The 12,400-nt window shown below is 43.8% G+C and overlaps 1 protein-coding gene across 1 annotated transcript in view; it reads left to right on the forward strand.

Annotated features, from left to right (window-relative positions):
- Positions 1–12,400, forward strand: part of LAPTM4B (lysosomal protein transmembrane 4 beta) — a 42,999-nt gene that overhangs the window by 5,175 nt on the left and 25,424 nt on the right. Inside the window, exons 3-4 of the mRNA XM_010006515.1 lie at positions 3,531–3,604; positions 4,193–4,325. Coding sequence (XP_010004817.1) covers positions 3,531–3,604; positions 4,193–4,325 — 207 coding nt within the window. The remainder of the gene's footprint in view (positions 1–3,530; positions 3,605–4,192; positions 4,326–12,400) is intronic.

Raw genomic sequence — 12,400 nt, forward strand, 5'->3', positions numbered from 1 at the left:
ATTCCTGCTTCCTCCCTCCTCAGATAAGCTCCTTCATAAAAGATCTGAAAACATCAGCTGGACATAAGCTTATCAGCTGAGTCACAGTACTGATTTTATGGCTAGTCTGAAATTAATGGCAGGTTTCCCTTGACTTCCAAGAAACCAGGATTCCCTAATATTTATTTCTGGCTGTACTCAGGCCTGGTTTATGGAGAATTTTCAGTTTTCTATTCCAGCAGTAGGAAAAAAATCCTGCTATATGTAGAGCCAGAGCCAGTCTAGTGCAAACTGCTTGAAAATGCTGGTGCAGCATTAGTTTTATGAATGGGAGCTCAATCTTAATTTCAGGATTTATTGTCGTTCGCAGAATGTTACTAGAGGCTCCAAAATGCCTGTCTGATTAAGCAGAGAAAGGACTTACCTGAGCACTGGGAAAAGGCTGTAGATTATGGCATTTCCCTTCAATTCTAGAAAAGAAAATAAGGGGGGAAAAGTCTGCCGAGACCTGCCATGCAGCAGATGTAGGTAGTGGAAGACACTAGTGTCTGTGGTTTGGCTGGCTCTCCCAGAAGTACATCTGGGAGCAGGAAAATACTGGGATTCCTCCTCTGTGGGTATTTAGCTGAGCCCATTTAGTCTCATCTTTCTTTTTATTATTTCCTGAGGACCTGAGGGAGGTTATGAACTAGAAGCTGGACTAGAAAAAGTTAGAAATCTGTGAGGTGCTCAATGCTGCTGCTGCTGTTAGAAGACTAATAATCTCTGAGCAGGAGATGGAAAAGCCCTATAAATAATTTTGACTTCCCAGAGGGTTTCACCTGAGCCTCCTGCTCAGGTTTTCCAGATACACAGACCATGATCCTGACATGCCAACAGCCCAAACAAGCAGTGAGTGTTGCTAGTTTTTTTTAACTGCCTTCACAGTGTCACAGATGTGTGTGATGCTTCATAAACTCCCTATGACAACAAGGACTGAAATCCTATGTGTGCCCTGTAGAAACTGAGGGGAACTTTGACACCAAAGTCAGCAACTTACACTAAAATCTGCCTGTGTGCCTGCCCTGGGATGGCCAGATGAGACAAGCAGAGGTCTCAGGGAATGGCAGGATAATGTGATGGTTTCTCTGCCAAACATGTCGTGCATCCAGGGCTTACAAATATTAAATTGAAATAGAAAACAAGCAATAAAGAAACCTAATGACAGCAGGCTTTGAATTATGTTGGGAGGGAAAGGGAAGTGGTAGAGTAGGGACCCTCCCTGGCCCAATCTTCCAACACTACCCATGTAGCATGAGCCCATGTCACAGAGAGGGGGGGAAAAAACTAGATCCCTGCCCCAGCATAGAATGTTTAGGGCTGCATCTTCCCCTCTAGCCTCTGTAGTAAATGAGATGGGCTCAAAGGTGCAGAAACTCTTTCCGTCTCACTAGTGTCCTTCCTTTGCCAGAGCGAAAATGCCACCACTGCAAGGGTTGTGACCCAGGAGGCTGCAAGGTCACCGGCAGCAGCAGCACTGAGCTTGCACAAGCAGCTTGGAGAGATCGAGGCAATAATCCTCAGCTGGCAGCAAGGGGGCCAGGCTGCTGGATAAGTAAGGCTAGGAGAGTGGGCAGAACTGCCTAAGGATTGCAAGCTGCTGATCAGCAGCTTTGTGGCCCCTGCTGTCAGAGCTGTGAGCCAGCAATCAGCTCCAGGGCTGGGGCAGAGGATGAGCTAGAGGATTTGAGGTCTGCATCACTCCATACAGGTCCTGGTTCAGAGACTGGCCTTGCTGGCTGCTCTTCCTTGTCCCTGCAGCACCTGCCACCAGTCTCCTCTGCAAGAGGAGAGGGGAAGGCAAGGAAGTGCATGTAAGATGGGTTCAAGGGAGCTCCAGCTGCAGAGCTTGCCATGCATGCAAGCACCCCAATGGCAGGAGCCCTGCCCAGCCACAGCAGCATCTTCTCCTCAGTGTGGCAGGAAGGTAGGATCTCACTGTAAGGTATCAGAAAAAATACCTGATTGATTTCTTTAAACCCAAGAAGAAAACTTAAAAAGCCACCTAGGACAATAGGCCCTTCTAGCCATGAATGCCACAGAAGGTACAGCATGGCAGGAAAAACATTCAGACACCCTGTTAGCTCCTCATTTAATGTGTTATGTATCAAGTTTCATTCTGATTAATTGAAGCCGACACAGCTCAAGAAACCAAATGAAGCCTTAAATGAAAAAAGAACCAGCTTGAACCAACTAGGGCTTGGCACGGTGGGACTCAGCTGGAGAGACACTTCAGACGGGGAGCACGTGTGTGTCAGAGCAGAGCTTCAGTGTTGAGTCTTATCCCAGTTTACCTGGCCCTGGCTCTGGACCAGTTCTGCCCTGGTCCCTTTGCAAAGCGAGGCCTGTGATGGCTCCATCTGCTGCGAGTGGCAGTGGCAGCAGCTTCCCCTTGGGTACAGCGAGGAGGTCACTGAGGTGAAGAATGGACAGAACAGACATGAGCAGCGCTTTCACACTGATGGTTAAAATAAAAATACTGATCCAAGAGCCTCCTTTACAAGAGGTTTGCTTGAGGTTAGTGGCTACAGGCAGGCATTTCCACTTCTCTCCTTCTCTTTCATGACCTGCTGGGTTGGGTCTGTGTGGTGGGGCTTTGGTAGCACAGGGGTGGCTCCTGTGAGAAGCTGCTGGGAGCTTCACTGGCTCCAAAATCTGGACCTGCCTCTGCCCAAAGCCAAGCCCATCAGAAACTGTGAAAATGCATCTGCGATTGACCTATTGAAGAAGGGGAAAGGAAGCTGCTAAAAGACCTGCAGGGATGAGGAGGAAGTGAGAGTGATACCTGAGCAGACATGCTGTGGTCAGTGAGGAAGGAGGGGAGGAGGTGCCCAAGCAAAGGTTCCCCTGCAGCCCATGGAGGAGCACGGTGGAGCAGCCCATGAAGGACCAGGGTGGAGCAGATGTGGAACTGCAGGACCCCTCGCCAGGGGAGGTGACTGTTCCCAGAGCAGCCTGTGACTCCGTGGGAAGCCTGTCCTGAAGCATTCTTTTCCTGAGGGACTGCACCTCCTACGAGGTTACATCTGTTCTAAGATGCCTCTACCTGCCAGTTTTGCTTTTAAAAATTCATTTCTTCTTTTCCAGACCTTTTTAGAGATATGTGAGCAATGGTCTACAGCAGCTATTGGTGCAAAGCCCATCTGTAGAGCAGAAAAGTAGCCACTCTTTGACTACAGATACCATCATCGCCACCAAAAGAGTCTTCTTGTCAAGACTGCTTCTGATTTTTTAAAATCCTCAGAAAAGTTAAATGATTCATGGCATCTCCACAGCCTCCTAGAGGTTGCAGAGCCTCACCCAGTGGAATCACTGTCTGTGCTTCTCATGTTTAGGAGGTTTCCCGCAAGACCCAGGGATTTTCTCCAGTAATGCCTGAACGCTGCATCTGACCCCATCTCCGCTCACTTCTCACCCTCTCCTTTGAGATGTTTTGTATTGGGTAAATGGCAAAATAACTGAACCAACCTCTTGAGTTTATCTGCAATAATTTTGATGTGTTTCTCTTCCAGACATGTGCATTGCCGCAGCAATATCCCTTCTTATGATTCTGATCTGTGCAATGGCTACCTATGGTGCCTATAAGGTAATTTGTTCTGTTTGGGGAAGACATGAATCAAGTGAACTCTACAACTCTGTAGAAACAAAATTTAAAGGATTTCTTTCTAACAATTTATTGTTTAGTTGTTTTGCTGAAAACTGAGAGGGAAAAAAAAATCACAAGATGCAGCAGCACTGATTGCTTAGATCAGTGGTATCCCAGGGCCCTGTGCTGCCAGCAGGAAGACTGCCCTGTTGACTGTCTGCAGTTTTAAATATGAGTATGATCTGGGCAAACTGTGAATTCAGACAATTGAATCTTGTACCTACTGAAGTTAAGGGAAATTTTTCCCATCTATCTCCCATATCTGTGGTTTGTCCCAATATTAATTAGAGGGGGAAAAGTATCATGTGGTTTCTAAATGTCCTAGTCTAATGATTTGTGGGACTTGCACTGCACATATTACTGCAGTTCAGCAGCCAAACTGGCTTGGCCAGTCCTTTTGGCTGAAGGCTATATTTCTTCTAGCTGATTTAACAGGGCATTGAGTCAAATATTCCTCAGGTTTTAGTGCAGGAAGTTATATATCCATCTATTTTAACTTGTGGCTGATGAGTTCTATTTCCTTTTTAGCAACATGCAGCTTGGATCATCCCTTTCTTCTGCTACCAGATCTTTGACTTTGCTCTCAACACGCTGGTTGCCATCAGTGTGCTTGTCTATCCCAGCACAATTCAGGACTACCTCCGCCAGCTGGTAAATCACTTGATGTTCACAAACTTTTGGGGGCTCTGGGAGAAAAAAACCTGTGCAAGGTGTACTGTTTGTCCTGTATTTCTAGATAAGAGTTTTCTTTTGACTTCCTATGCAGTCTTTGAAAAGTCCTGTCCTTCCTTGCTAGTCTATATCCAACATCCTTGCAAAGTTACACTAGCAACTTAATACAATATTTCTGCAGCACTCAGGAGTTCTGCAATGTTGTGGAAGCTTTCACTCAGCATCACTTCATTTAGAATGAGTCTCATATTGTATGACATAGATAATAAGTAAATGCTTTTGGATTCAGAGGAGTTGTGTTCAGATCCAGCAGCTTAGCTTTGGTGTCATTTCAAGGGTGTTTTGTTGGTCATTTTCATTTATTTGGTGGCTTTAACACAGATTTCATTAGGCACGAGTTTGATTCAATGTAGAGGGTTTTTTGCTAGAAAATATTTTTGGATTCTGTCTTAGGGGCAATTAGAGGCCTCCATCTTGCCATGGTCTGCTTCAGCCAAACATCCACAGGCTGTATTGCATAATCTTACCAGATATCATTGCAGCAACCTAAACTAAAGATAAGAGCCCAACAGCCTCTGTCTCATCACAGGACCACGTGCCACATCTGACAGGGTTCAGGTGGAGCTGCAGAGCTCTGGAGAAGCCAGCACTGCGGCTGTCTCTGAAAATCTGCCTTGAGAACTTGAATACAGATTAGCTTGGCTGTGAACTTTGTTATGTGGATGGAAAACTAGTGAGGGCAGTATAAATAACAGGTAATGAGAAACAGCAGGCAGATAAGTAGCCACACAAATCTGCAGGAAGAGGCAATGTGTCAAGCCAGCGGGAGCTGGGATGCATCAGGAGCTTGTTATTCCTCACCTTATTTAACATCTGCCTGCTGATGCTATACTGGAAGACTAGCAGAGGAATAATTCAAAAGGTTGTCAGAGATATAAGTGGAAAAGAGCAAATTATGACCGTAGCTTGGCGAGTGCTTGAAGCTGGTATCTCCACTGGCTGGAGCCCTCCTGCCCATCCTTTGCCTGCTGTCCCTTTCGTCTACATCTGCACCAGTGCTGCTCTTCTGGCAGCACAAGCATCTATGTGGCTTCATGACCCACCCCCTTCCCAAAGCATGAGTTTTACTGTCTTGGACACTGTGCAAGAAGATGAGTGGGTCAGGAGCAGGCTGAGAGCTGCACACCAAAAAGCCTCTGCTTTTCTGCTGAAAACCTGGTGCCATATCTGTACCTGGCTCACTAGAAGTGCAAAGAACAGCTGATTCTCTCAAACTGTCTGCTCAAACATTACTGTCATTCCTGCAGATAAAAAAGAATAGTCCCCTGCCAAAGAGAAAATACAAGGAGCAGGCCTTGGAAGGTGCAGCAGAGCACTTGATGAGCTGCATTGCTGCCCTGGAGCATTAAGACCTCTGGTTGCACACACTCTGTCTCACTGGTATCAATCATTCTCCAGACTGGTGAGAAAATGCTGCAAGACTTCAGGAGTGTTAAACTGTCAGTGTTCAAGAGGGCAAGGGGGATTTCCAGGATAATTATAGGCTGATTAGCCTGACATTGCTACCAAGCAGGGTAATAACAGAAGGGCTGAGAGTCAATAGATAAAGGATTAGACCAGAGGACTATGATTAATGACTGCCAGCTCAGTTTCACGGAAAATCAGTCCTGCAGGCAAACTCATTTTCTTTCCCTGACAAGATTATTGGCTCTGTCAATAAAGATGGGCAGGGGCATAATAGACTTCTGTGAGACATTTGACTTCGCAGCATGATCCTCAGAGCAACAATAAAGCACTGGATCGATAAAGGATGTATCAAATGGATTAGGAGAGGTTAGCTGCCAGACTGCAAAGGGTCCTGGTCAAGCCAACCATCTGCCAGTGAGTTTCTATTTTGGGTAGAGGAAGGTCTCCAGGAGCCAGCAGTAGATTTCATGCTCTTCCTGACTTCCATTAATAACCTTAGTACCCAAGAGGCCATTCACAAAGGCTAACATCAGCCTTAGGAGAACTTCCCCAGGATCACTGTCTAGAGGGATCAAGTCCTCTAGCAGGAAGTTGCAAGCAGAAGCCTAATCTGGCCGTTCTGTGTCATCCTCTGAAAGACCCTATCCCTGCATTGCCCAAAGTGATCGCATCTCTCTATTTCCCAGAGGCAGTATTTCTGAATTTTCCCAGCAAAATAACTTCTAATAAAATCTGTGGCTGACACAGAGGTTTAGAAAGAAGTAACTAACACTAAGAATGGAGCTCTTAATCAGAGTGAGCTAGATTGACTGAGAACCTGATTTCAGCTATTAGTGTGTGTTATGTTACTAAATGCAAAGAAATGAGCATATAGTATGGCAACTGTACCTGGGATGCAGTGACCCTGTAAGCAGAACTAAATACTAAAATAAGAGTCCCCAAGTTTTATTGCTGTTTGCAAAAACTGATTGTGGACAGAAAAAAACATCAATGAATAGTAATGGAGAGGAGACTTCTGTTCGCAGTTGGTGACATAGGTTTCATCTGCCTGTGGTCTCTGGTTGTAAAGAAAAATGCTTAAAAGTTACAGCATCCAGACAAGTTCCTCAAAAAACTATATAAAAGCTGGATATATTATAGTATGATGAGACACAATTAGATTTTCCTGCTTCGTTTACAGGCAAAGGAGACCCAGAAGTGATGCTGTTAAGAGTCTTATGTAGAATAATGAGGTGTGAAAAGGCTGCTTAAATTAGATGAGAGACATAATGAGTAGGTAAAAGCTAGCCCAGGTTCATTTAGACACATAGAGTCTATCTGTTTTAACATTCACAGTGGAGGTAAGTGGTTGGCAAAAACTACCAAGAGTTGTGATGAATTTTGTACAGTTAGTGTTGGCTGTTCAACGAAGTTTTGAAGGTGTTTTAAAGGTGTTCTGTATCTGCTTTGAAGATGTTTATGCCTCCTGTGTCTTAGCTATGGTCCCAAACACAAGTGGCTCATCAGGAACCCTCATAACTTTTCATGGAAGGGCCACATCAGTTGGCAAAAGGCTGTTGCATTTGGTTCAGACCAAATACTGTTTCTCTGAGAGGGCAGAAGCAAAAGAGACAGGTGAAGATCGTATCCGCTGGTATCAGATACTGAGATGTACAACGAGATGAAACTAAACTCAAGCTTTTAACTTTTTAAACAATAATGCCACCAATGCAGTACTAGCACATAAATATTGTTAAACAGGCTTGTACTCATGGACTTGTTTCCCTGCCTTTTAATAATAATCATGACAAGTCTGTCATCTCAAACACCCCTTTCAGAACAAGACTGCAGTTAATACCTTTGTGCTGCAGGTGAGATCTGAGTCATGCCAGTTGGGTGTGATCCCTCCTAATGATTTATAGATAAGCCCTAGAGTCATCTTGCCCTCACCTCTTTTGCAGAGGTCTGCCAAGGTAGGCAGAAAGAAAGGGTTGTGTTTCTTCCTGGCATTCTTACAGTTTTTGTTCCTCTGAAACTGCTTTGAATTTGGGGAATGATATTTCAGGGAGTCCACTCCATAATAGAAATGAAAAATCCTGATTGTTCTTCAAATCCATTATTGAATATCTGGAAGAAGGTATGCATTAGGTAATTGCATATATTTGGCAGTCTCAGAAGAACATTTTTTTATTGCTCTTAGGTGAAAACCCCATGTTTTTAACCATTTCTGCTTTCCTGCCCAGCACCTGGAATTATGTAACCTGCTCCCTGTGGTGCACATTGGCCAGATTTCAGTCGCTCAGTGATGAGTTGCAAGCTATTGTGAAACCCTCCGTGTACTTTTAGCAGGATGATAAATGGGTACCTATCCATAGGCTAGGCAGAACCTGAGCTGAAAGTGCTGCAGTTGTAAAATACAGAACATTGTGTTCCCGGGCTATTTCGTAATATCACCCAACACTGGCTGCTTCTTTCAGAGGCTAAGCGTCTTTGGAAACTTTTTGTTACCTTTTAATGCCCAGTTGCACACAGGTGTGCAAGCAGATGTTGCAAATCAGATAATTAAGATAGATAAGCAGATAATTGCAAATCTAGCATTTGAAATGTATGGTGATCACATGTGATAAAATTTTCTAAGGGTTATGTTGGACATCTTGGTTATTATCACTGTCACTAGAAAAACAAAAACCTTCACACACAGGAAATCCAGCATGTGTAAAATAAAAATAATTTTGTTTCTTGGAACAGTAGTGGTCTAAAGCAGTTGGACCTAGAGCACATTTCTGTAGCCCCACTAAATCTTTGATATATGGGCTTTCTAAAGCCTTTGAATTAAACACTTAATCTTCTGTCATCTGATAACAGGACACAAAATGAATTGGAGCAGAAGTGCAGACCAGGGTTTTTCTGCAACTGAGTTATGCAAACTTATTTTTATTAAAGTCCAGGACTATTACAGTTAATCTAATGAAGATTTCAAAATATATTGATTAGCTTTACTATGGAACTACTGGCAAAGCTGCAGTCTAACAATTCAGGTGGAATCAGTCATGTTTTTAAATCCCAGGGGAAACATCTAGAGAATGTAAAAGAGATTAAATCTAAGGAAATTTTTAGCATAAACTAAAGCTTAAAAAAGGAGTTTCCTTACTGACATTTTAATGCCATTCTATAAATTCCAAATAAGAAGTACTGCTGAATTTACAGCAGAGCTTTAAAAATTCTACAGACACATTACTGTTTTCTTTCAATTTTGTAAGATTCTGATACTCAGGGGACTGTAATTGTTGAATGAGAATCCACACCACCTTTTAAAGTGCAGGTTTTGTGGTCCAAGGGAATGAAAACATGAAAGTTTATGCAAGCAGGCTGTAGGAATAAGAAAGGGTTTCAGCCCTGGGCTTTTCATTCTTCTTGTGCATATATTCAATATCTATGCACAGAAATATACTTTCTGTGCAAGTTTTATATTATTTTTATGTGTCTAATAGAACTTTGCTATGTATAAGCTGTAGGTTTTTTCTTAAATTGAAAGATAACCAGGCATATTATACATGCAGCCCTCTCTGTGACAAAGTTATAAATGACACTTAAATTATGACTTTAACATGCCAGTGACACACCACTACCACTGCCTCTTGTTTGTATAGAAAATATCATCATGTTGTGCTGCAAGATCACTTATTTCCAGTGACAGCCTTGGTTTTCCCCACCCAGTCATATTTCAGTCTCAGCTTCATCAAACCTTGCACAGCATTTGACACTGAGCTTTTCCCAGAAGTCACAGCACTGAGCCCCGTGCCCAAGGCCTTCCCAGCAGCAGGATTTCATTTTCTTGTCTCTGCACAGGAGAGCAGACCTCCAGTATGGGAGAATTTCTCTTCCCAAGTCACACCCACATCAGTGTTTAAACTTATCATTGCAGACAGTGGAAGGCAATGGGTCTTTGATTCCTTTGAACCACTGTTCGTACATGTTCTCCATGGGAGTAAATGAGATTTTGGCTCATGCATGTTCTCCATGGGAGTAAATGAGATTTTGGGAGCACCTGCTGCCATGGAAGGTTCCCAAGGGTCTCCTGATGGCACCAGCTCCGTGATGGTGCCTGTACCAGATGAGCCTGGAGCCAGCAGAGACAGTCCCACCATCTTTTATGCTTCTTTGCCAAAAGCTGCAGGTCAAATAAATTGCTTTTCCTACTGCACTGAAGGAGTTTGTAGTTGTGAGTCAAGATCAGGCTGCTCATAGGCCAGCCCGGGCAGGGCAGCGTTAAACATCATCTGGTCGGCAGGTGCCACCAGCCCAGTTAGCAAACAAAGGGAGTTTCTTCCATGCTGACCTGATACCCCTGAGCTATTAATCACAGCCCACACAGTTAGCTGAGTCCAGAAGCTCTGGGAAGTGCTGGGCTTCAGTTTTTACACCCCACATCAAGATCTCCCTGGCACATGTGGGTGGGGGTAACCACAACATGGATGCAGAATCTACTGCCTTGCTGGGGCTTGCTTACACCTCACATCTCTTCAGGACAGAGACGGGGAAAGCTGAGCCCGAAGGGGACAAAACACAGCATTTACTCCTCACTTGCTGCCCTGGCTTGCTGCTTTCCATGCTGAATTATTGTCCTTTCACCTGAAACACTGCTGATACATGGGAGGACCAGGTGCTGCTCAGCAGCACATGCTGCACCCAGACTTGGCCAGTGCTCATGGCTCCAGCAGATGTTACAGCTCTTCAAGGTAGCAGGAACTTTCTTGGTCACTTTCCTGTCCTTCTCTTGCCCCTGTGCAAATCCCAGTTGAGTTGATATCTGGAAACAAGCCATTAGGTTATGGCCAAGACCCAAGCATGCGGTCATACAGACTTTCACTGGTGACTGGCTCCCAAAAACCAGAGTGTAGGAGGACCAAAACCTTTCTAGGAGTTTTTTTAGTACATTCACAAACTTGTTTGAGTAGTTTATAAATGGTAGGCCAGTACTAAAACCACATTTGAGGCAGTTTTTTTTAAAATCTGTCCTTAAATGACTTGGACTTAGACTTGAAACACTTGGACTTCCTCACCATGTGCATGGCCTCCTCCTGCAAGCAGAAGGGCAGGCTATGGCATTGATACTTAAATTTTCTGCATATAAGGTTTGTGTTCATGTTTCAGCACATCTTTTCTTGGCATATACTCTTGCTTTCTTGGTCTCTGGGTGGCTGCATCCACTATATTTAGCAATAACTTTCTGTGGGGGAAAAAAATAAAAAGAAGCAACCCACTGAATTGCAGCAGGCTAGTTTCCTACAAAAGCTGTACCTCAACAAAGAAAATAACATGATAAAAACTTCAGCCATGAAGTTCTGTACAGGAACAGAAACACTGCTGTCAAGAAGCAGAAAATGTGCTTATGTAACATTTATCTGCAAAGGGTTACAGCTGCTGTTGATGTTAACCACTCTGAACAGTTCATGGAAATGCTAAATAAAGAGCTATTCTCACTAGCAGCTGTCCAGAAAGAGAAGATTTCCTGGTGCACTGGGCTGAGTGCTGGTGTAAGGGTTATTAAGGAGTTACACCAACATGGCAAAGAATACAGTTATAGCTTGGTCTAGTTAATTGTCCTGACATGGATGCAGAGCTGGCCTGGTTAAGTAATTAGACCTGTAAGGGAAAAGGGGGTTGTGTGTAGAAGGAGCTGATGCATTCAGTTATAATGAGCTACTGTTGCAGCAGAGCTATCTTTTGTGGAGGGTAACTCTGTGAACAATGGTTTATTCTAACTGAAACAGGAACTTGTGCCTTGCAATATTTCAAATTTATTTGGAACATGCACTTTAAAGGGTGTGTTTTCTGTAAGAAATAACAAACACAGAAAAAAAAATATTAGAGGTTGTTTTTCAGCTGATGATCCTAAAGTGTTTCACAACTGTAAATCACTAGAGCCTACTCTAAATAGGAAGATTAATTCTGTCATCTCCATTTTGTGTATGAGATAACAGAAGGACCTGGAGCACATTTGGATTTGAAATCACGCCAGTGCTCTCCCATAGGACCCATGCCTCCAAGAGGCATGCACTCAGACAGCACTACTTCTCCTGGAGAAGTAGGCCAAATTTAGCCTAAATAAGATGGAGCAGAATAGACCCAATGTCTTTCAGTCAAATATTTAGGTTAAAAGATCATGCTGTCCAGCTTTTCCTGCTTTGAATTTCTGGGAGGAAATGTCACAGGTCTTGGCAACCAGTGCCACTGATAAGCTAATAAGTACAGGACTTGCCTGCCATTGACCAAGATTGTAGGTTTCCTACTGCAAAGCTCCCAGAGAGATGTCCTTTGCTAGTCTGTGTCAGATACAAACCCACTGTGCACAGAGGAAAAGCCCCACCACATACAAAGCAAAAAGCAAATCCCTCAGCCCTCCAGGGAACGTTTGGCAGCTGAGTCTTCACAATGCCTGTTTCAGCCAAACTTATTGAAACTGGTTATTGGTGCGGAGAGCTCCTGATTTAGTAGATCACAGAAAGTTTTGTAAGCTGTTAATTATAAAGTGCACTATTTGAATGGCTCTTAGATGACTCGTGAGATTAACTTGCAGTGTTTTGCTTATTCTTGCTTATGCAGCCTGCCAATTTT

This window comes from Chaetura pelagica, unplaced genomic scaffold (genome assembly GCF_000747805.2).
Source record: "Chaetura pelagica isolate M959 unplaced genomic scaffold, ChaPel_1.0 scaffold76, whole genome shotgun sequence".
In the NCBI taxonomy this organism is placed as follows: domain Eukaryota; kingdom Metazoa; phylum Chordata; class Aves; order Apodiformes; family Apodidae; genus Chaetura; species Chaetura pelagica.